The sequence below is a fragment of the Schistocerca cancellata genome, chromosome 2, assembly GCF_023864275.1.
Source record: "Schistocerca cancellata isolate TAMUIC-IGC-003103 chromosome 2, iqSchCanc2.1, whole genome shotgun sequence".
NCBI classification, from domain to species: domain Eukaryota; kingdom Metazoa; phylum Arthropoda; class Insecta; order Orthoptera; family Acrididae; genus Schistocerca; species Schistocerca cancellata.
In genome coordinates, this window is record NC_064627.1 from 711,876,282 (window position 1) to 711,902,316 (window position 26,035).

Consider the following 26,035-nt stretch of genomic DNA (forward strand, 5'->3'; position numbering starts at 1 on the left):
CAATTTATCTGTGCTATTTAAAGATGACAATCCTCTTTATTCTGTTTCAGTGCCAGCAAGAATCTCTAGAACATTTCAGAATGTAACAGTTAAAAAAGGTGAAACTGCCACTTTGGACTGTGTTGTAGAGGGAGATAAACCAATTAAAATAAACTGGCTGCTTGGTAATCATTCATCTGACCTAAACTTTCACTCTAAAGTGGACATCACTGAAGAAACCATGGACTTCAAAATTCATTCAAAGATGACACTAAAAAATGCATTACGAAGTGATTCATCTTGTTTTGTGTGCAATGCTACTAACAAATATGGAAGTGATCTTTCAGAGTTCTACTTAATAGTGCAAGAAATACCAGATCCACCAGCCAAAGTTCATTTGACAGATTTTTATAGTCGCTCAGTCAATATTACTTGGAAAGCTTCGTACAATGGAAACAGTCCAATAAGAACTTACATCATCCAGATCAAGAACTCTTCAGGTGAGGCAATTTTAGAAAATGATATCATATAAAGATAAAGTACTATAGTTAAAATACTAACATGCTAATGATTCCATCACATAGCTTCTACAAAAATATATTTAAGTGATGCACATTCCCCAAAATAATTAAAACACACGCCAGAACCTGGCAATGGAAAGTCTGGGTACTAGATACAATGCAAATAATTTCAGGAGTGAAGGTGACAACTCACCAAATAGTAGAGGTGTTGAGTCACTGAAAGAGATAACAACAAGCCCGAAAAATTTGTGAGTGCACACACACACACACACACACACACACACACACACACACACACACACACACCTGTACGCATGCACTGCCATACTAGACAATTAACAAGATGATAAATAAGTTTATGAACAGCACACAATAAATGAGAAACTTATTTTGTTCCTTAAAATATTCTCAATAATGTGAATCCAGTTTTCCTTTACAACATATGAGAGACAATTATAGTGGAAGCTGAGAGAAAGTGTGGCTAACATCTGAGACCAAAGCAACTTGTGCCAGGAACAGAGATATTCATGTACTGCAGGGGACTTAATCAACAAGCATTAATCAACGCTTCAAAAGGTGCTAGAAGCAATACTGCAAAATTCTTCACTCTGTCACCAAAAAAGCAAAACAATAGTTGCAAGGCAACTGTTGATAGACTCATATCATTGACCACCAAATTCCATGAATAATGCTAACAACAGCAGAAAATGCAGTGGCAAAAATGGGACCATAAAAAGCACATCTGTGTTTAAATATACATCCATATTCTGCAAACAACTGTTCATGGCATGACAGGTGATACTTTTCAATGCTCCATGTCTTATGGTTTCTTTCTGCTCTACACACATTTAGAACACAAGAAGAATGAGTACTCAAATGCTATTGTTCCCACTGTAATTTGTCTAATTTTGTATTTCCCCAGCATCCTACAACAAAACCAATCTACCACCTTCTTTACCTGCAACTGAGTGTATGGGATCATTCCATTTCATATTTCCACAAACTAGCATGTTGAGGTTTTTGTGTGAGTTGATTGACTCCATTTATCTGACTTACTGATACTGCAATCATATGATACTATGATTTTACATTTTGTGAAATAGACAATTTTATATACTGGCAGAAAAAAAATCACAGCACCAAAAAATAATCAATGTAGGGTAATTTTGGGAATACATTTGTCTATGTAATGAACCATAGACCTTGCCTTTGGTGGGGAGGCTTGCATGCCTCAGCGATACAGATAGCCGTACCGTAGGTACAACCACAACGGAGGGGTATCTGTTGAGAGGCCAGACAAATGTGTGGTTCCTGAAGAGGGGCAGCAGCCTTTTCAGTAGTTGCAAGGGCAACAGTCTGGATGATTGACTGATCTGGCCTTGTAACAATAACCAAATCGGCCTTGCTGTGCTGGTACTGCGAACGGCTGAAAGCAAGGGGAAACTACGGCCGTTATTTTTCTCGAGGGCATGCAGCTTTACTGTATGATTAAATGATGATGGCGTCCTCTTGGGTAAAATATTCCGGAGGTAAAATAGTCCCCCATTTGGATCTCCGGGCAGGGACTACTCAAGAGGATGTCGTTATCAGGAGAAAGAAAACTGGCGTTCTACGGATCGGAGCGTGGAATGTCAGATCCCTTAATCGGGCAGGTAGGTTAGAAAATTTAAAAAGGGAAATGGACAGTTTAAAGTTAGATATAGTGGGAATTAGTGAAGTTCGGTGGCAGGAGGAACAAGACTTCTGGTCAGGTGACTACAGGGTTATAAACACAAAATCAAATAGGGGTAATGCAGGAGTAGGTTTAATAATGAATAGGAAAATAGGAATGCGGGTAAGCTACTACAAACAGCATAGTGAACGCATTATTGTGGCCAAGATAGATACAAAGCCCACACCTACTACAGTAATACAAGTTTATATGCCAACTAGCTCTGCAGATGACGAAGAAATTGAAGAAATGTATGATGAAATAAAAGAAATTATTCAGATAGTGAAGGGAGACGAAAATTTAATAGTGATGGTGACTGGAATTCGAGTGTAGGAAAAGGGAGAGAAGAAAACGTAGTAGGTGATTATGGATTGGGGGTAAGAAATGAAAGAGGAAGCCGGCTGGTAGAATTTTGCACAGAGCACAACTTAATCATAGCTAACACTTCGTTTAAGAATCATGATAGAAGGTTGTATACATGGAAGAACCCTGGAGATACTAAAAGGTATCAGATAGATTATATAATGGTAAGACAGAGATTTAGGAACCAGGTTTTAAATTGTAAGACATTTCCAGGGGCAGATGTGGACTCTGACCACAATCTATTGGTTGTGACCTGTAGATTAAAACTGAAGAAACTGCAAAAAGGTGGGAATTTAAGGAGATGGGACCTGGATAAACTGAAAGAACCAGAGGTTGTACAGAGTTTCAGGGAGAGCATAAGGGAACAATTGACAGGAATGGGGGAAAGAAACACAGTAGAAGAAGAATGGGTAGCTCTGAGGGATGAAGTAGTGAAGGCAGCAGAGGATCAAGTAGGTAAAAAGACGAGGGCTAGTAGAAATCCTTGGGCAACAGAAGAAATATTGAATTTAATTGATGAAAGGAGAAAATATAAAAATGCAATAAATGAAGCTGGCAAAAAGGAATACAAACGTCTCAAAAATGAGATAGACAGGAAGTGCAAAATGGCAAAGCAGGGATGGCTAGAGCACAAATGTAAGGATGTAGAGGCTTATCTCACTAGGGGTAAGATAGATACTGCCTACAGGAAAATTAAAGAGACCTTTGGAGATAAGAGAACCACTTGTATGAACATCAAGAGCTCAGATGGAAACCCAGTTCTAAGCAAAGAAGGGAAAGCAGAAAGGTGGAAGGAGTATATAGAGGGTCTATACAAGGGCGATGTACTTGAGGACAATATTATGGGAATGGAAGAGGATGTAGATGAAGATGAAAGGGGAGATACGATACTGCGTGAAGAGTTTGACAGAGCACTGAAAGACCTGAGTCAAAACAAGGCCCCCGGAGTAGACAACATTCCAGTAGAACTACTGATGGCCTTGGGAGAGCCAGTCCTGACAAAACTCTACCATCTGGTGAGCAAGATGTATGAAACAGGCGAAATACCCTCAGACTTCAAGAAGAATATAATAATTCCAATCCCAAAGAAAGCAGGTGTTGACAGATGTGAAAATTACCGAACAATCAGTTTAATAAGCCACAGCTGCAAAATACTAACACGAATACTTTGCAGACGAATGGAAAAACTAGTAGAAGCCGACCTCGGGGAAGATCAGTTTGGATTCCGTAGAAATACTGGAACACGTGAGGCAATATTGATCTTACGACTTATCTTAGAAGAAAGATTAAGGAAAGGCAAACCTACGTTTCTAGCATTTGTAGACTTAGAGAAAGCTTTTGACAATGTTGACTGGAATACTCTCTTTCAAATTCTAAAGCTGGCAGGGGTAAAATACAGGGAGCGAAAGGCTATTTACAATTTGTACAGAAACCAGATGGCAGTTATAAGAGTCGAGGGACATGAAAGGGAAGCAGTGGTTGGGAAGGGAGTAAGACAGGGTTGTAGCCTCTCCCCGATGTTATTCAATCTGTATATTGAGCAAGCAGTAAAGGAAACAAAAGAAAAATTCGGAGTAGGTATTAAAATCCATGGAGAAGAAATAAAAACTTTGAGGTTCGCTGATGACATTGTAATTCTGTCAGAGACAGCAAAGGACTTGGAAGAGCAGTTGAACGGAATGGATGGTGTCTTGAAGGGAGGATATAAGATGAACATCAACAAAAGCAAAACGAGGATAATGGAGTGTAGTCGAATTAAGTCGGATGATGTTGAGGGTATTAGATTAGGAAATGAGACACTTAAAGTAGTAAAGGAGTTTTGCTATTTGGGGAGCAAAATAACTGATGATGGTCAAAGTAGAGAGGATATAAAATGTAGACTGGCAATGGCAAGGAAAGCATTTCTGAAGAAGAGAAATTTGTTAACATCGAGTATAGATTTAAGTGTCAGGAAGTCGTTTCTGAAAGTATTTGTATGGAGTGTAGCGATGTATGGAAGTGAAACCTGGACGGTAAATAGTTTGGACAAGAAGAGAATAGAAGCTTTCGAAATGTGGTGCTACAGAAGAATGCTGAAGATTAGATGGGTAGATCACATAACTAATGAGGAAGTATTGAATAGGATTGGGGAGAAGAGAAGTCTGTGGCACAACTTGACCAGAAGAAGGGATCGGTTGATAGGACATGTTCTGAGGCATCAAGGGATCACCAATTTAGTATTGGAGGGCAGTGTGGAGGGTAAAAATCGTAGGGGGAGACCAAGAGATGAATACACTAAGCAGATTCAGAAGGATGTAGGTTGCAGTAGGTACTGGGAGATGAAGAAGCTTGCACAGGATAGAGTAGCATGGAGAGCTGCATCAAACCAGTCTCAGGACTGAAGACCACAACAACAACAACATGTAATATAATTAAGTGATTAACATTGAAATGCTTACATGTGTGCATTTCAGTGCACAGATGCCAGATGTCAGTTTGTACGATGGAGTTCCATGCATGTTGCACTTGATTGGGTAATGCAGAAACCATTAATGCTGGTTCTGGATGATGCTGGTGTTGTCATATGATGATGTACCATAAATGCTTAATTGGAGTCAGATCTGGTGACCAAGCAGGCCATGCAACACAAGGACAATCTGTAGATCATGTTTGGTTAAACAGCAGTACATGGGCTAGCATTAATCTGTTGGAAAACACCCCCTGAAATGTTGTTCATAATGGCAGCACAACAGGTTGAATCACCAGATTGACATACAATTTTACAGTCAGAATACATGGGATAACCATGAGAGTGCTCCTGCTGTCATACGAAATTGTACTCCAGACTGTAACTCCAAGTATATATTTAGGAAGTCTAGAATGCAGACAGGTTGGTCGTCAAACCAACAGACAGTCATCACTGGCAATGAAGCTGAAACAGTTTTCATCAGAAAACACAATAGACCTTCAAGTTGCCCTCCAATGAGCTCTCACTTGACAGCACTGTAGTCACAAATGGCAGTGGTTTAGGTCCAGTGGAATGCATGCTACAGGGCATCTGGCTCAGATCGGCCTTTAAAGCAACCAATTTGTAGCAATTCATTGTGTCACTGTGGTGCCAACTGCTGCTCAAATTGTGGCTGCAGATGGAGCATGATGCACCAGAGCCATACATCGAAGATGATAGTCTTCCTTTCCGGATAAACCTCTAGGCCAGCAGGAGTCCAGTTTTCTGTGACCTTACATTCTTGTGGTAACTGCTGCCAGCAATCATGCACATTGGCTACATTCCCGCCACGTATTTTTGCAATATCATAGAAGGAAGCCCTATTACATGATCTCATTCAAACTAAGTTACTCCTGATAATGATGTCTTCAATGCCTTGAAGGCGTTCTTGGCTAACTTCAACTCATCATATTCAATCTCAGAGGTAACTAACGTTCATGATTGTTACAGAGTGTATTTAAAGCAAACCTGATATGCATACTCATAGTGGCACTACTAGAGCCACTCTTACATGGCTGACATGAAATCTGAATAGATATCATATTTCATATGGAGAAATGCACCTACCAACTTTTATTTATATCACACAACTCCTTCTTGGTGTTGTGATTCTTTTCCTTCAGATTATTTTTGAACAATTAAAGGAAGTTGCATATTTTTTGCCACTTTGTAAAATGATGGATATCTGACTAGATACTTGTACAGCTTTTTCTTGTCGTACTTCATTAAAAATAACTCCATGTTCCGCAAAAAGTTTGAGGTTGCTGTCAATATTATCTGCCAGGTCGTTACCATACAACAAAAATAGAAAGGATCTCATCTCATCTCATTTCCCTGAGGCAAGCCTGTGGGTAGATTTTCTTGATGCCTCTCCTTCAAAGCTCACATGCTGCATCCTTCCTACCAAGAGATCCTGGATCCACACTCAAATTTTGTAATACCCCATATTATCACACACTTATTAATAATTTTTGGAGTAGTACAGAGTCAAAAGATTTTTGGAGGTCAAGAAATACTGCATTCACCTGTCTGCCTTCATCCATGACTTTCAGGCTATCACGAGAGAAAAGTGCAAGTTGAGTTTAGTATAGTCAATGTTTTCAAAATCGATATTGTTTGGCATGTATTGGAGCATTCGGTTGTGCACTAACACTAATAACTATATTACTTACCTTTGCAGTTGTGTTTCAATTAAATTGGAGCAATACTCATAGATCTCGCATTATAAACAAAATATTTGAAAACAGAGTTCAGCACACCTGCATTTACTTCTCTACCCTTAATTTTGGTTTCTGCACCATCTATTTGTGTACATTAACTTTGATTCCTCTGGCAGACTTCACAAGTAAACAGAATTTCTTTCATTTAGCATATCTCTATGCATAGACATATTCTTTCTTTTACAGCTATTTTGCAGTATTTGCTGTTTCTGTACAGTGACAGTATGCCTCAGAGGATCCCTCCTATCATGAACTGTTCTACTAATTACATATCTATCCAGTGCTTGGTCAATTATTTTCTAAACTTGAGTTACAGTTATCACCATGAAGATGACACCTTGAGCAGCAGCAGAGAGAGAGAGAGAGAGAGAGAGAGAGAGAGAGTGGAAAGACTGTTACGCATTAAGTTTTTGACCAAAGCCTTCTTCACAAAATAGAGGAAAACACACGCACATTCACACAAGCAGGCACACTTCACACACACATGACTACTATCTCTAGCAGCTTTAGCCTGACTGCAACTGTTGCATTTAACGAAAGCAGCAACTGGGAGTGAGGCAGGGAAAGGGGAGGGATAGCAGAGTATGGGTGGCAAGAGAGAAGATTGCTGTCTGGCAGTGTGTGCAAGGACTACTGTAGAAAGTGGCAGGACAAGGCTCAGGCAGCATTGGGTGGACAGGGGGGAGGGGGGGGGGGGGGATGAGAAAGGAGAGGAGGAGACAGGGGAAAAGATTGGTGGGTATGCTGGTAGAGAGCAAACATAATGAGGGTGAGAGGACATCAGTTGAGGCAGACCTTTACAAATAATCTGGTGCAATCACTATGTAGGTTTTTATAATAGTATAACTACAAATCAGCTGCTTACCAGGATTAATGGTCACCACCAAACTGCAGCCAAAAACAAAGTGGACCACCCAGTAGTACATCATACAGCTGGACATAGCACACCAGATTTTAATGGTTGCTTCACAGGCCAGGCTACCTGGACACTCCCTCCCACCACTTTCTTCTCAGAACTGTGCAGATGTAAGTTACCCTTACCACAAATTCACTGTCCTCAAAACTGTCATAGCCCCAACCTATGATAACCTGCTGTCCCCACACCTCCACCCAATGGTTTCTACTCCCTCTGTTCTGTAATCTCCCCCCCCCCCCCCCCAATTCATGTCCCTTCACCCTCATTGTGCTCACTCTCTGCCAGTGCACCCACCAGTATTTTATCCTTCCCCCTTTACTGAACCACTCCCAATTGCTGTTTTCATTCAATGCAAAAGTTTTAATGTGGCTAAAGCAGCCAGAGATAGCGTTTTTGTGTGTATGAAATTTGCCTGGTTGTGTGGAAGTGTGTGTCTTTTCTGAAGAGAGCATTCGGTGAAAGCTTAGTGTGCAACAGTCTTTTCATTATGCCTGCCTGCAGCTCAACATGTCATCCTTACAGTGAGTAGCAATCTATCCTTTCCATAACTGTTGACATTCCAACCTGGACCTTCCATTGTTTGAGCTACTGTTATGCTACACGCTCATGCCTGAAGCTAAATGTTTAGAGTCCTTTTTTGAGATATGACACTACTGTGTCTCTTTATCTGGTTCAGTTAATATATAAATCTTTCTACTCGTTTAGTCATCCTTCATGCTTTTGTAATCATTGTTGCTACAACTGTCTGATGGTCACTGATATGGTAATCATTGTTGCTACAACTGTCTCATGGTCACTGACATTGTCCTCAAAGAGGTCAGGAGTATTTGCTGTCTTTACATCTGTTTAAGTAGTGTCCACTGAAAGCATTTAGTTTTGTTTCGCAGGATGTCTTATCACATTCATGACTTAGAAAGCTGTAAATATCCCAGTCAGTTGTTGAATTGTTAATGCCTCCTACAGCGATGAAGTATGATTGGAAAACAAATGTACTAGCAAGCTGAAGTTTTCTCAAAGGGGGTGAGTCTGGTGGTCAGTAGGCAGATCCAGTTATACACTAACGCACCAAAAAACTGGTATAGACATGCGTATTCAAGTACAGAGATATGTAAACAGGCAAAATACAGAGCTGTGGTCGGCAATGCCTATATAAGACAACAAGTGTCTGTTGCAGTTGTTATATAAGTTATTGCTGGTGCAATAGCATGTTATCAAGATTTAAGTGAGTTTGAACATGGTGTTATAGTCAGACAAATGATGGGACCAGCATCTCCAAGGTAGAAATAAAATGGGAATTTTCCTGTATGACTATTTCACAAGTGTACTGTGAATATCAGGAATCCAGTAAAACATTAAATCTCCAACATCGCTGTGGCCGGAGAAAGTTCCTGCAAGAACAGGACCAACAGTGACTCAGGAGAATTGTTCAACATGTCAGAAGTGCAACCCTTCTGCAAATTGCTGCAGATTTCAATGCTGGGTCATCAACAAGTGTCAGCGTGTGAACCATTCAATGAAACATTCTCGATATGGGCTTTTGGGGATGAAGTCTCACTCGTGTACCCTTGATGACTGCATGGCACAAAGCTTTACACCACCTGGGTCCGTCAACACTGAGATAGGACTGTTGCCCAGTCAGACAAGTCTCATTTCAAATTCTATCAAGCAGATGGATGTGTATGGGTATGGAGACAACCTCATGAATCCATGGACCCTACATGTCAGCAGCCATTCAAGCTGGTAGAGGCTCTGTGATGGTGGGGGCCATGTGCAGTTGGAGTGATATCGGACCCCTGATACATCTAGATATGACTCTGACATGTGACATGTACGTAAGCATCCTGTCTGATCACCTGCGTCCATTTGTGTCCATTGTGCATTCTGACAGACTTCAGCAATTTCAGCAGGACAATGTGACACCCCACATGCCCAGAATTGACACAAGGTGACTCTAGGAACAGTCTTCCGAGTTTAAACACTTCCGCTGGCTACCAAACTCCCCACACATGAACATTATTTAGCATATCTTGGATGAATTGCAACATGCTGTTCGGAAGAGATCTCCACCCTCTCATACTCTCAGGGATTTATGGACAGCCTTGCAGGGTTCTTGGGGTCAATTCCCTCCAGCATTACTTCAGACATTGGTTGAGTCTGTGCTACATTGTGTTGCGGCACTTCTGCATGCTTGCAGGGGCCATACATGATATTAGGCAGGTGTACCAGTTTTTTTGGCTCTTCAGTGTAAGTTTATGGCTACCTTCCATACTGAGTCTTACTCAAACAATCTCACATGCAGCTTCAAATTCCATCTTGATTTAACTGAGTTTCTTACAAATTGTGATGAATAAAACACTTCTGTTTCTCATTAGACTATGCTTTTGGTGTACAGTTATATTTACTCCAAAAACCTAACTGCTGTCAATTTTGGGTTTTAATCAGATTTCTGCATCTAGAGTTAAAGGACGCAGTCAAATGAAAATCAGGCAGATGGTAAAAAGTAAGAAAACTGTTTATTATCGTAAAAGTAAGTGCCATAACTGTTAATACATTTATCCCTCTATGAGACAAGACAACACCTTCATCAAAAATATCTGCAATTGCTTACATAACCATGATTTTACACAGGCATGCACTCCCAGTTTAGCTACAAAGTGCCTGCACACAGTCCATACAGTCCCCATCTCTTCCAACATGACTTCCATATGATCAGAGCCCTGAAGAAAGACATTCATGGCCATCGTTTTCTTTTGATGAAGAGGTGCATGCCTCAGTACAATGCTGATTCCATATACAACTGACAACATTTTTCCATTAAGGCATTGTCTTGTCTCACAGTGGGATAAATTTATTAACAGTTATGGTGATTTCCTCTGAAATAATAAACAGTTTACTTATTTTTTTTTCTTTTGTCTCACTTTTATTTGAGTGCACCTTGTAAGAGCTCCCCTGCGTTTTTGATGTGCATCATACTCTGGGATTTTTTTGTGGATACTTCAGCAGCTTATCACCATTACTTTAATAGTTTATCTGCTACACTTTTGTGCACTACACACAAACAATTAGCCTCTTTACTCATAGCCTTTCATGCAAAGTGCACACTTGCCCAATTTAGGGAACCTTACTGTTGTTCTTAATACTATGTCACAAGTCTAGAAAGCATTTTCAGCTTCATTAAAATTCTGTGAGCAAGCCTGGTCCTTTCATCTTACTCTGCCAGTCACTGGAATGATCCAAGTAAGATGTAAAAATCCATACAACAGGCAATGGCTGCCAGTACAGCGTTTTTGACATGTTGAATGTGGCCCCAGGTTTAGACACGGTGTGTGCAGGTTAATCAATCTTACCCCTTGCTGCCATTTCCCTAAAGTGTACCATTATTCACTGAACATCTGAACTGCTGAATATTACTATATTTTACAGACTATAAAACACACTTTCATTTTCAAAAAATTGTCTCTAAAATTCAGGTACATCTTATACTCAAAATTAGTATAAAAATATCCAGCATTTGATTTAAAATTCCAGCCAGTCTTAAAAATGGCCATATATTCAATGCTGCAGCAGAGCCAACATAGGATTCAACTGGCAGCAGCAGTACACCAATGCAATACGCATGAGTTGTGGGGATTTGCAAGTTTGCTAACACTGTCTCCCTCCTCCTCCACCATCACAAATACAGAATACTGTCTAGCCTATGATGTGTCACTGCAGTCTGTGGTGCCAGTGAACTCGAACTGAAAGTGTTCAGTGTTATCGGTAACAGTACAATACTTTAGTTAGTAGCTAATTTCATGATGGAAAAGAATAAAAAAGTATTCATATGATGCGAGTTATAAATTGAAAGTAATAGCATATGCAGAACATGGAAACAGAACAGCTGAGTGGAAGTTTTGGCCCTCCAACTACAGAAAAAACCATTCATGATTGGCAGACTACTAAGGAAGAATTGAAAAAAATGAGGTAGAAGAAATGTTCAAATAGGAAACCGATAGAAAATTGACCGAAGATGACATATTGACATGCATTCAAGGACACAATTAAAATGGCATTGGAAGTAATACAAAAATGATTCAAATACACGCTCAACAGACTTTAAGGATGGAGTTGGCTGGTGCTACAGGTTTATGGAACATCATGGACTTAGCATGCAAACCAAAACCGAAATATCTCAGAAAAAGCCACAAGAGTATGAAGAGAAAATATTATCTTTCCATCACTTTATTACTCAACATCAAAAGAAAACGTGCGGAACTAAGTCAAATAGCAAATATGGATGAGACTCCTCTGACATATGATGTGTCGAATAACAGAACTGTCACTAAAAAAGGTGCTAAAACTGTAACCATAAAAACAAGTGGACCCGAAAAAATTCACAACACTGTTGTCCGGTCATGTGGTACTGACAGCACTAAATTTATGCAGTGGTCATTTTAAAACACAAAACAATGCCAAAACCTTCTGAAATACTGCTGGATGTTGTTTGCTGGATGTTGTTCACATACATGACAAGGGTTGGATGAATGAGGCTGATATGAAATGGGTTAATAAGAGTGTGGGAGAGAAGGGAAGTTGCTTTGTTGAAGAAGAGTTCTCTTCTTGTGCTAGATTAGTTTAGTAGTCATTTGAAAAATTCTGTGAAAGAGAAACTGAGACAGGGAATTACAGAGCTTGCTGTTATTCTGGGAGGACTTACTTCACAACGGCAGCTTCTTGATGTCTCAATAAATAAACCAATTAAAATGTATATGAGAGGGGACTGAAACACATGGATGAAACCCAACATCAATTCATGCCAAAAGGAGCTTCAAAATGACCAACAATCAAACAAGTTTGTCACTGGATGAAGCAGGCATGGTCTCGAGTGAGAGAAGATATTATTGTTAAATCTTTCAAAGAAGTGTGGCCTAAATAACACTTTTCATGGCACTGAAGAACATATATATGAACAGGACAATGATGATGATGAGGAAGAAGAAGAAAAAGAAGAAGGAAGTTCAGATAACAATTTTCAGGGATAAATAAAGGTCATTTTGGTTTTATAAAATGAGATTTTTTTTAGACTGGCTTTTCAATCAAATAATAAAAATGTTATTTAAAAAAAACTGCTTAAAAATTAAGGTGGACCCTACAGTCTGCAGGGTCCTGTGGTCAAATATGGTAACAAACCCCTAATCTTTTCCATAAGTTCCCCCCTCACATGAGACACAGCAGGCTTCCCTGTAATCAAAATGTGTGATCCTGGATCAGTTTAGGTTACAAACAGCTCCTCAAACTTATTGGTAAGAAGGATGAATGCAGTATCGTGAGTATCCTGTACAGTTACCCTAGTGTACTAGCGAATCCCATCTTGTAATCTAGTTGTTGAAAATAGATAGCTCCTGTACTTCCTGGAGTTTGGATACTACCAACAAGAGAAGACAGTACCTGAGGTACCTTTGGTGTCTCTGGCATGTCACTTTCAGTAGTATGACCAGTATGGCCATTCACTGCAGCTTCTAATTACTTGATAGCAGTCAGAGTGATTTCCAGGTACGTACGAATAGTAACTAAATCATCCTGTATCTGTAAACAGCATTGATAGTGTGGCAGAGTTATAACTGGGGCAATGTATTTTTGAACCGCAGACAGCTAGAGACTTACTTGATTTTTTAATTTCAAAATCTGTAAAGCTATAAGGATTGCACTTTCAAGGATGACATGTACAAGAAGTGATCCAAAAATTGAAATTCAAATGCACTGCAGTTTTATTTGCAAAATGAAATTTGTTTCATGAAATTCCAGTTATTATTTTCTGAGATACTGACATATTTGCCATATGTTGCCTGTCAAGTTCCACACCCACTTTCACGTCAGTATAAGTTTCTACATGTGTCTGAAAGAACAGACACCACTTTGATCCAGCAGCCATTATGAGTTACGACACACAGTGATGCCAGATTGAAATCAATGGGGAAAGTTGAAAACTTGTGCCAGAGTGGGATTTGAACCAACGTCTCCTGCTTACTGGGCAGATGATCTGACTACTGAGCCATCCAGATACAGTGGTCATTGCAACAGCACAGCCTCCCATCATATCCAAATACTCAACTTATCCACACACTACTAATGTGGTGTCCCTTGCCCATTATCATTATTATTCATAGCATTTTGCTAATTCCTGTAAGAGTTCAAGGCTGGTGTGCACCTGCATTCAAGCAATCTTTGGCTGTCTCACTTTAATTATAATGGATGTATCTGAAATGAATGAAGAAAATTAGAGGTCTGATAGAGTGGATCATAACAAATTCCACATAGCAAACCATATTCACATCTCTTAGGATGTGGCATTGTTGAACAGCATTACACGCCGCCAAGAGGGTAGGCACACAACAAGCATTCCAGGCCTTCATTGTAGCAGGTCTGTAGGGCAACAATTTCAGTGTATTTATGGTATGAAGGTAAATGAGAAGTCGGGGTGAAGTTCTATAAACTTTATTTGAAAACAATAACAAAATGTGCTAAAAAATAATGCCCTCCTGCTTGAATGCATGCCATGCAATGACCTTGGAGTGACTGTTGCACTCTTTCAAACATTTATGGCGAAGTGGAAACTGCATCAGAGGGTGCCATGATGCATGCTATTAGCTCTTCCTCAGTCTCAATGGGTGTTTCATAGACGACAGGTTTCAGGTGACCCCAGAAGAAAAAAAATCAGTGGGCATCAAGTCGGGGGAATGTGCAGGTAATGACACCAGCCCACTGTGCCCTATCCAGTTCTCACCAAAGGCTTTATCCAAATGCATTTGCATAGCACTTGCAAAGTGCACAGGTGCACCATCATGGTGGTACCACATTCACCATCACATGTTGAGTGGAACATGTTCCGACAACTCTGGCAGAGTTTCTCACAAAAAAAATTAAGTATCTGTTTGTGTTCAGTCACTGGGTGGAACATGTATGGACTGACCAGATTATGACCTACCAAGCCACCCCAAATGTTGACAGCGAAGTGATGTTGGTGACCATGAACAAAGGCAGCGTGCAGATTTTCCCCTACTCACATGTGCTGATTGTGGCTGTTGTACATACCCTCTTGTGTAAAGGATGCCTCCTCCATAAAAATTGCATGGTTCAGAAAGGCCCATTGAATGGCATACCTTTTCAAAAACCACTGACAGAATTCAATTTGATGTAGAAAATAGTTTGGGTCAAGGGTATCTGGAGGTGATAAGGGTGCAAATCATCTTCATGCCACAAAAGCCAAATTGTGGAAAGGCTTATGCCCATTTCTCATGTAACATACCATGAGCTTATTGAGGGTGTGCTTTTCCAGCAATGCTAATGTCTCCTACTCAAGCCCTGATGTATGCACTGTGCATTGACAGCCATGTCCGTCAGGCCCTCTCACCCTTAACACAAAATGAATACACTGGTTTTCGAAGTGGGTCTTAAATGCACAGAGCCATTATGAGAACATGCCGGTGGAAAACATACCTCAAGTGAACCTGTCTTTTGTAGGGACCACAGGATGAAACTAAATGTTTGTGGATCTGCCACTCGATGATTCAGAAACTGCCAAATGTACAAACATTGGGCAGCATGAGCATTTCCATCTATTGCCCCATAAGCATGCCCTATAAGCATGTCTGCCCTTTCACTCTAGAACAGCACTCCAGTTCCTGTCTACTCAACACAGTAACAAACACAAGAGTGTCCCTGTTTGATGACAAACTGACCCAGGGCAAAACAGAGTCCGCAGTATGCACAAGTGCTGCCTCCTATGCAACACCTATCAAACGGGCATTTGCACAGTCAAAAGCAATGCATTCACATCCCAGTAAGAGGCAGAAAATATGTAGTGTTGGCCAGCCTGGAATATCTGCAAATATATCAGGTACAGGGTTTGCATGTCATAAAACTTCAACCTAATGTCTCTTTTACCTTGATGTCATAAAAACATTGAAATTGTTGCCCTGCAGGCCTGCTATCATGATGCCTCAGATAGCACATTGTGTGCCTACCCTTTTGGCGCCACACGATGCTGTTCAACAATGCCTAGCACTGTATTCTAAGGGATGTGGACATGGGTTGCTGTGTGAAATATGCTTGTCAAACCTACTCTGCCAGCCCTCTGGTTTCCTACAGTCATTTCGGATATACTCTTTATATCTACATGGTGACTGTTCTTTTGGACATGCAGCAGGGAACTCAGTATAGCAGAACAGTTCTTATGAAATTTGTAACCCTTTTATCCTTTTGACATGAAACCTTTGGTTCCATGACAACACTGGGGGGCAGGGATGATCTCAGATCGTTAAGTGATTTTATTTTTTAGACCAGATGATGGAACTTTAAGAGTTCTGAAACTGGTTATGTACACAATAAAAGATTGTGTATTAAGCAACTGCTGTGTGGCTTCTCCTTTTTACAAAATGAATGGCAGAAACATTTAGTTGTTGACAGACACACAAAACTGAATGAAAACATTTTTTTTTTTAATTTCTCGGGTATTCAGCCAGGTGCCGTCGTCCAACAGGCATGATATTTCAGCAAGCTGACTTCTTGCCATCTTTAGGTGTTCCTAGAGTTTCATTGATCTTTTATGGGTGCTGACTTTGTATAATCTTTACCCCATTCCTACAGCCTCTGTTGTGGCACTTTTGTGAGTCTGAGCATGGTGGTGGGGGAAGTGTGGCACCAGGTGGTGGGGAAAGCGCTGTGCTCTGCGGCAGATCATGGATCACAGTCCCTCTACAGCCACGGCCCTCTCTGGAACGCAGCCACTATTGTGACAATGTGTCTTCCGTTTCAAATGTCCTGACAGGAGCGGATATGCATGTAGACTGTCATTGTATTTTAATCATAAGCCTGGAACCAAGGCCTTGATTAACTGGAAACTGCTGTCTACCTATTAGCTCATCATGCAGCCTCTTTGAGGATATGGTCCCATAAGGTGTTCGATTTCTGTAACACCTTTGCGCCATCGTAGTTTATGTCATGTCCATGTTAGATGCAGTGCTCTGCCATGTCGGACTTGGTCAGCTGTGCATTGTCTGTGTGGTGTTGTGCATTGTCTGTATGGCATTTATGTTCATTGCATTTCTCCCATACCATTCAGATGGTCTGGCCTGTATACATTTTCCTGCACTGGCAAGGAATGTGATATACTCCCAATTTCCGTAGTCCTAAGTCATCCTTGACTGAGCCTAATAATGTCTTGGTTATGTTTGGTGGTGAAACACACACTTGACATTATATTTTTGAGGTATGCTGTCCATCTTGGCTGCTGTGTTCCCAATGTGTGGTATAATTGCCATCGCAGCTGGTTTGTCTTCATCCTCAGAAGGCTGCAGTCTCGGCTTCTTTGGTCTTAAGGAGCATTTTATCTGGTGGTTGTCGTAACCGGTCATTCAGAACACAGCCTGTAAATGATGTTAGGCTGTCAGTTCCGAGATTTCGTGTGCTCTGTGCGCCAGTGTGCTCAGGACACCTTCTCACTGTGTCAGCTTATGGTCAACACTGTGTTCTAGTATGCCGTCTGGTCTTCGCTTGATGGGAACATATAGAAATGGAAGCTGGTTGTTTTCTTCCACCTCCATTGTGAACCTGAAATTCTGGTGCAGTGAGTTCAGACACTGCAGAAAGTCTTGAAGGTGATGTCATCCATGTGACTACATAACAAATGTATTATCTATATATCGAAAAAAGCAAGAGGTCTTGTAGACTGTTGATTTGAGAGCTTCTTCTTCAAAAGTCTCCATAAGCATGTTGGCCATTACTGCTGATAATGGACATAGTATGTCTGCTGTTCAGTGAGTGGTCTCCTTTATCTCTGAAATATTTACATTCTGCCAGATCTTTACTTATATTTCTAACCATATTACTATGTGTAGGCACAATGAGATGAGAGCATCTTTGATTGCTGTTTCTTTTGTTTCCCAACTTTTTCTCTAGCTGAAAGCCGTACTTTGTTTCTCATTATGACATGAATGTATATAAAATTTATTTCTTTGTACATGTAAATTGCTGTGGTACTGGTTCACCACATTTCTGTAAAAGAAAACAGCAAGAGTGGAGAAGCTTCCTCTTAAGGCAATATTGAGAAGAAATCAACACATGTTCATTAACAAAAGACACAGAAAAGACATTTACATGAGTGTCTAATGATAAAAACAAGCAACAAACAACACAGCCTTCACTCCAGTGGCCCTGAAACCTGATGCAAATATAAAAGGGCATTATGTGCTGGTTAAATTTGTGAGCATAAAGACTCTGACAGTGGAAAATAGCACTTGTGAGCACAATGAAACCTATGTTGAGGATAATTGCCTTTTAAAGCAGAGCTCACATGGTAAAATGCAGAATCTGAGTGAAGGTTGAACTCTGGACCACTCACTCTGTGTAGTTTCCACATGCAAAAGGACATTTAGGGGTATACAGGAGACGGAACACATTAGCAGCAAGTATTAATGAGAATATGTTAATCAAACAAATTAATTTTACTGTACACTTACATTCTAACAAAGAACCCCTTGAGTGTGAGGTCACAAGTTCAATCTTTAGTAATGCTCATTTGAAAGTGTTGCGTAAACAATTACAACAGGAAAAATATTAATTGCTAATTACTCACCATGTGTATCAGGAAGGCAAAAGAATATGAATATCCAGGAGGTCCAGAGATCAAGCTTCTATCGTATGTATGTATTACACTTCACAAAATGGACATCATTGACATTCAAGAAATGTTAAAAACAAACCATTAACTTGCACCGTGAACACTGGATGAAAAATGGCATGCCACAGTGATCACAGAGGTTCAGACCACCAAGATCGAAGGTGAACTTCTTGGGAGTTACAAAAAATGCAGGATGTTCAGCTACATACCCATTCTAACAGAATGCATTCAGAATCATATTCGTGTACCAGGGTGATGAGAACTGATGAAATGTGATGGCATGCAACCAAATGAGAAACAGTCTGTCATGGAGCTTATTGAGCAACTGTTTATCCTCTAAGGTGTAGTTGCAGGTAGTGTATGATTTGTTTTATAGGCACGAAGAAAAACATCCTGAGGCTGAATTTCTCCAGTAGTTCCAAGTGGTATGAATCAAAATGTTATGCACGTTTCAGGAAGGATTGTTTGCTCTAAAGGAGTATGATTCTTATATGCAGACCAGGAATGAAGCAGAGGCAAATTATCTGGACCAGCTATTGGCCAAAAGCAGTGCTCATACCATAGTTGTTGTTCTGTTACAACCTTTTACCACTCTTGCTTGCTATGATGTAAATATTCCCTATTTCCATTGCAAGATTATGTACATGTGAAAGAATTGTAGGGTACAAAGCACCTCCAACTTCTTGCAGCACAATAAATAACTTTCCAGCCAATTTACCATCCAGATTAACAGTTAGCATAATTGCATGTGAGTGCCTTAAGGCATTGATGTTAATTGATTTTGATAAAACTCCCTTGGTACCTCCAATTTCCAGGTTTCCTTTCATATGTATTTCCTCTTCAAATTCCAGTTGGTCAGAGCTTAAACCAACTGATTCGTTGGTTGATTTGGGGGATGGACCAAACAGAGAAGTCATCCGTCCCATCGGATTAGGGAAGGAAGTTGGCCATGCTCTTTTAAAGAAACCATCCTGGTATTTGCCTGAAACAATTTTGGGAAATCATAGAAAACCTAAATCAGGGTGGCTGGATGTGGGTTTGAACTGTCATCCTCCTGAATGTGAGTCCAGTGTGCTAACCACTGTGCCTCCTCACTCAGTAAAATAATTGAAATCATTGCTGAATAATGGGTAAGTTTGGTTATTTCATCAATAAATTTTTGAGCTGAATATGCAGTTTCATCAAGTTGATGTTTTTTTCCCTTTCTTTTTTTTTTTTTCTTATTTTTTCCATTGTCTTACATCTTTCAGTTCTGTTACACTATCTGAAGTTATTCAACCATCCACTGCTTCCCTTGTAATCATTGTTATCTACATCATGTGCAGTCTGATGCGCATAACATAGTAGGTCACTATCATGCACATCCTGTAAATTGTACCGACCATCCTTGAAATGCACAAACACCAGTTTTTGCAACAAGTGTGCCACGTCCTCCCATGAATATCCATAGTTTTCCTTATGCACTACATGGTCGTGTTGCTGCAGACTTATTCAAAATCTGTTTGTATCTGATTTTTTACTATACTGTGAATGATCTTCTATGAAGTAATTATGTTTAGTACAGTGACTGTCCTTTACTACATTTCACTCCAGGTGGGATTTGTGGCTCAGTTCCCAAAAAGGATGATGAATTACATGGCGTGACACTTGTTTCAATGTCACTTTCACTTGTTAAGCACATATCATCATCACTTTATTTCTCATGTACATTGTCCGCACAGTTGTGCATATACAACACAACACTTGCCACTGACTCATCTTGCAGAATCACTAATATTTCACCTGCTATCTCTTTCTCACTTTTCAGAATTCTTTGATTCAGCTTTCTGGTGAAATGTTAAATTTTGAAACTGTTGTTGTAGATATAATGCAATGTTTGCTTTATCATTGCCATTGCTTTGCTTTGTGTCAACACCACTAGCACTGCAGCACTCCAGTTAGTTACTTGGAGATTAAGTAGCTCAACTATGGTCTGTAGCCTCATGCTGTGCTCAATATTGATACTTCCAGCCCCACCCCCTGTTGCCATTAGCAACCAAAATTGTGGTTGTGAGGTAGGCAATGTGTAGATCATCGAATGCTGTACAAATCATTGGTCTTTTGTGACCTTGCACTCAAGGGGTTCCCTGTAAGTGTGACTGTTCAGTAATCTGACTGGTGTAAGAAATGTGACTTACTGCAATTGAGTTATAACTAACTTTTACCCCTTTCAACATATTCTCTTGCCTTATGTATATTAATTGCATACATGCCTTCTGTTGCTGAAAACAATGTTATGGCTCATCAGTCCAACAACTCTATCATTTTTTCTTTTACCATTTTTACAGACTGAATATATGATACGTTGCTTTCAGTGCACTTCTCACTTCTGTGAACTGACAGACATAACATGGAGCAAGAACTGGTGAATGTGAAGAATGCTGGAGCATAGGAATGCTTTTGATCATTAAAAACTGCTCAACAGACAGGGACCTGTAAGGTGACATGTTACCCTGGTGCAGAATCCATGAGTTTTTTCTATAATAAATCTAATCTACTGTTCCTCAGTACAGATTGAGGTGGTGCAGTGATTACCACCTGGAATCACAGTTTGGAGGATGACAGTTCAAACCCCCATCTGGCCATCCTTATTTAGGTTTTCAGTGTTTTCCCTAAATCACTTCAGGCAAATGCCAGGCTGATTTCTTTGAAAGGACATGGACAATTTTCTTCTTCATCATTCCTTAATCTGATGGGGACCAATGACCTCCCTGTTTGGTCCCCTTCCCCAAATCAACCAAACAAGCAACTTTATTCTCCTTACTCTTCCCCACAGCTTGATTAGCAATTCTTTGTAGTGTATCTGGGTAATGGTTTGACCTACAGACACTCACTCAATCATGACAACACTTTCAGTATCAAGAGGAAAAACTATCATTACCTTCAGTTTTGATTTAAACATTTATTTTTCTTCCATTTGGAGAGCTGGAGGTCTTTCTAGTGCACTGATTGATCATTTTCTCTCAGTTCATACTGGAAAAATCTTCTTTCATCACCAGTGATGTTCATTAATTATTTACATATTCCAAGTACCAAAATTATGACCTCTTGATATCATGTGTAAAGAGTCAGTTTTAGAATTACAGCCCATGTTCTTCTTGAAAAATATAGCAACATGCTTGCAATTCAGAATATTACACACACACACACACACACACACACACACACACACACACACACACACACACACAAAACACACTGAATACTTTACTCCTTTCTATGCCATACTAATGTTGAGTTGTTGATACCGTAAATCATTGGTCTTTCCAGTATTATATTTATGAATTTTACAATCGTTTTCAAACTGTGATTGGCTGCTAACACCAGACCTCACAAAGGAGTGAATTACTGTATTGACAGTATGCACAATGGTGCACAGGGCTATCGACAAGAGATTATGGAGTGGACACCACATATTATCCTTATGGTACACTCTTGTGTAACAGACATTTTTTCCTCAATGACAAGTTACCACAGAATATAATGCCATAAGACATTAGTGGATAAAAATAAGAAAACTAAGTCAGCTTTTTGACATTTCCATCTCAAAAATCTGATATCATCTGCAACACAAAAGTTGCAGATCTTGAGGATTTAAGGAATTCTGCAACACCTACATTTCAGGTTCGTATTAATATAAAAAACACCTAAGAACTTAGAACATTGTGTTTCATATTTGGATTCACCCTCATATCCTTTTTCTATTCATGTAGTTAAGCCTGATGCCAACCTGAATTGAATATATTATTTCTTAAATGACAATTTTATCATGGCTCTGACCCCACCTGGGATTAAAATATTGCATGTCTCATCAAGTTGATCCATATAATGTCTACTTGTTCTATGACATGAGCAAATGTTCTTCAAATCTCTTTGCTCCTGAGTAAGGTTTCTTGGGACCATTTTTCCACAAACTATTGTCATGTTTAATTTATCATTAAAATTGTTATCTTACTATTTCTTTGTTAGTATCTAACATGTTGGTGATCATCTGATTGCTAAGACATTGGTATTTCTGTGCAGTTTCATTAATATTTCTTTGAGTTCTTGTTGACAAAAGTTGATCTGAATGTTCAATATATTTGAGTTCTTCTCAGGCTTTAGAAAAGCATTTGTGCTGTTGCGAAACTAAATCACATGACATAGAATTATCAGCAAACATCTTCTTTAACACTTGAAGATATTTTGCTGGCAACTGTTTTAAGGCTTTTAGGTTAATGCACTGCACGACTTTTATGTCAACCATAACTGTGGCACTACTACAACCAAGACTATAAAGCAAATAGTAGTAGACAGAGGGCTGAAATGACAGCTAGTAGCTCCAGAAGTACTAAGGTCAACTACATACCAATACCAACCTCATTTAATATGGCTGCACAGTGTCATTATTTACTTGCAACATCTCACAGGTTCCAAGTGAACATATGTCTTAGTATACAGTGATGCCTCTTCCTTTCTTTAAAAAAAAAATACCACTTATGATGCTGATCTTCATTCACATTCCACTGTGCCCCTCATATTTCTGTAAATGTGTAAATACCTAACAACAGACTAACTGTATAAATATTATTGCTTATGAGTCTGTAGAAAACATACAATCAAAGAATCCATATATTTAGATAATTTACACCTATTGGTAATCAAATTAGAACTGCATGCTGTGATCTGTCAAAAGTATTTGATCATGCAATTCGCAGTATTCTAGAGAAACTAAAATATTATGGCATCAGTGATTTTTTTGGTAACTGGTTTCCATCCTGTCTACCTAACACAAATTTAGATACCATATTTGAAAACAATCAGGGTGTGTACACAACAAAACAGCATCTTCTGAATGGTGAATAGTCACAATCAAGTTAAACATAGGGATTAATATAAAATTATCATGTAGAAGGTCAGTTGCCATATTTATTACTGAGAAAGTATGAAGCATTTGTTCCTCATCATAATGAAAGATCACAATTAAAATCAACTGAACATCCAAATAAGAAGTTTTCTAACTGCTGGACAACAATGACAAGTGAGCTGACACACTATCCAGAGCCATTTCCTTGTTTTGAGAAACAGAAACCGATACATCCATGTATAAACCTGCTTTATGCTCCTCACAGAGCACAGAGATTACAGTGGGCACAGAAACAAGGGGACACATTTGCAGGGGAAAGTAGGGTAGGGCAGGGGGGGGGGGGGGTGCATGCTGCCCCCTCCCTCAACTCTCTGGGAATAAAAGAAATACATTGTAGTCAGGTGATCAGGTGTTTTTCTTTCAAGAAAATGGTTTAAAAATTGGTATTAGGCAGGTTTTAACAGGGTCAAAACTGGACCTTTTTTTACGGCTACTTGCAGGTTGCCATTCATCTTTCAAAATATTAAAAAACACTCCATACCTCCAGGTTCATCCCCTCCCCCCTTTACAAACTATCATAGGGGCATACTTGCAGAGAAACACTGCCTTCAGAAACCAAATGTGCAGACCCTACAAGAACCATTAAATAATTTTTATATTAAAATAATGGTTCAAATATGAGGTCTGTTCAAAAATTTCCAGAACATTCATAATTTCGCTCCAATGGTGTGTTGGAGCAAAATGTGGTTGGCATCCCTGCACATACTTGTGTTTAATGTGTAACTGCTGTAAGTTTCACTGTTGTATGCCTGTTAGTTATTGTTCAATGCTGTATTGTGTAGAATGTTGTGTGGCACAGTTTGTGAATTCTGTGATGGCAGAAGTTAGAGAAGCAATGCTTCTGTGTTAAATTTTGCATGAAACTCAAGAAAACCTTTACAGAGACACACCAAATGATGCAGGAAGCATACAGTGATGAGTGTTTTAGCCATACTTGATGTTAGGATAGGTTCACACGGTTTAAAAATGTCTGGGTGGAAGTTAAAAATGACCCTTGTTCAGGATTACCTCAGATGTCTACCGATGCCACTCATATCAGGAATGTTGATGAAACTGTGTGTGCCAATCAAAGAAAAAGAATGTAACACTTCAGTTGGACCATATCATGAAATCTTGACACAGCATCTTGGAATGCATAATGTTGCCACCAAGTGCATCCCACAGCTCATGATTCAGGACCAAAAAGACCTTAGCCTCACAATCTGTGAAGAGCTTTTTGAAAAGATTGTTTGAACTGATCAGCTATGATACACATTTATGCGTGCTGACAGCAGTGTATGAGTACAATGAAAACCAATGAAGGCAATGCTTCTCACTTACCAACAGGTCATTCAGGCAGGTGCCAGACATATCAACGTGTAGGAGATGTTTATGTACGATGTAAGAGGGACACTGAAACATTTGGTATCATCCATGCCTGTGAACATACAGGAATGTCTGCTCTATTCCACTGAAGATTATTTTCACAAGAAATCTTGAAAAACTAGTCTTGAACTGTGTTATAACCAATATTGGGGCTGTAATACAACAATATTTAACAATGTTCAGCAGTTTCATTGTATATGGACATTCTACAGGGGTGAAGCGGTTTGCGTGGCTCACCAATGCTAATCTGGATTTAAATGTATTTAACATTTCTGGAATGATATTTAGTGAGAAATGTATGCTTTAGCCTTCGCTCTGATCAACCAGTGAAAGCTGTGGTGACGGTTGAGTAGCCATGGATCAGGACAGTTTCCCATTGCTTTCATGCCTTGTGATATCCATACCACAACATCCTGCAGATTTATTAGGGCAAAACAAGATTTTGCACACTGCTAGGTATGAATTTCTTATTTAATTATTAATGAGTGCAGAGAGGGATTAAATAAGGTAATATTTCCAGTTCCGTGCTTTATTTTTCATTTTATATCATTGATAGAAAACATGCAAGAGTTATTTATCCAAAATTTTTGATAACCTATAAAGTATGCTTTGCAATGTGAACAAAATGCAAAACATATAATGATAAATATTGCTTTTTATGTCATGAGGATAAAATTCATAAATTTATCACTATTTTTATGTGTTACAACATGTACAATTTTATATGCAGTATGACTATTACTTCCATCATTACATAAAACAGGTACCCTGAGAATTTTAAATTAAAAAAACATTTTACTGGTTTTTAGGTTCCTGGCAAGGAAGTAGCCATAATATGGTGATAGATGGCAGTCAGACAAGTGCTATAATTACAGAATTGCAGCCAGCCCATAGCTATGAGATACGCGTACTTGCAGAAAATTCTGTGGGTGTCTCCAATGCAAGTGAATCCATTTCTGTAACTACATCTGAAGAAGCTCCCAGTGGACCACCAAGGGATGTTAAAGTTAGAGCCATTAACTCAGAAATATTGTATGTCAGTTGGAAGGTAGTACACCATCTGCAGTCATCTATTGTAACGTACTTATGATATGTCTGTAAAACCTAAGTCAGAGATAAAAACTAAAATTTTCAAATTGTTGATATACATTACAATTTATAATAATATTTTAGGATCTATTTCAATGAAACATATATGGAAATTTTGCAGGAAAGAAAATTTTTGCAGACTCAGTCAGCTGACTTACTTCTTAACTTTGACTTTCATATTCCTCAAGTGCTTTCTAGTCCTCTGATGCATTTATGATTGATCTTCTCACAACTCATTTTGTTTCTCTACTTATCTGTTTGTTTAGAAGGCTATTTTCATTTC

The 26,035-nt window shown here is 39.3% G+C and overlaps 1 protein-coding gene across 1 annotated transcript in view; it reads left to right on the forward strand.

The window, feature by feature from the left end:
• Positions 1–26,035, forward strand: part of LOC126158058 (Down syndrome cell adhesion molecule-like protein Dscam2) — a 222,721-nt gene that overhangs the window by 71,001 nt on the left and 125,685 nt on the right. The window contains exons 10-11 of the mRNA XM_049916417.1: positions 51–479; positions 25,473–25,711. Coding sequence (XP_049772374.1) covers positions 51–479; positions 25,473–25,711 — 668 coding nt within the window. The remainder of the gene's footprint in view (positions 1–50; positions 480–25,472; positions 25,712–26,035) is intronic.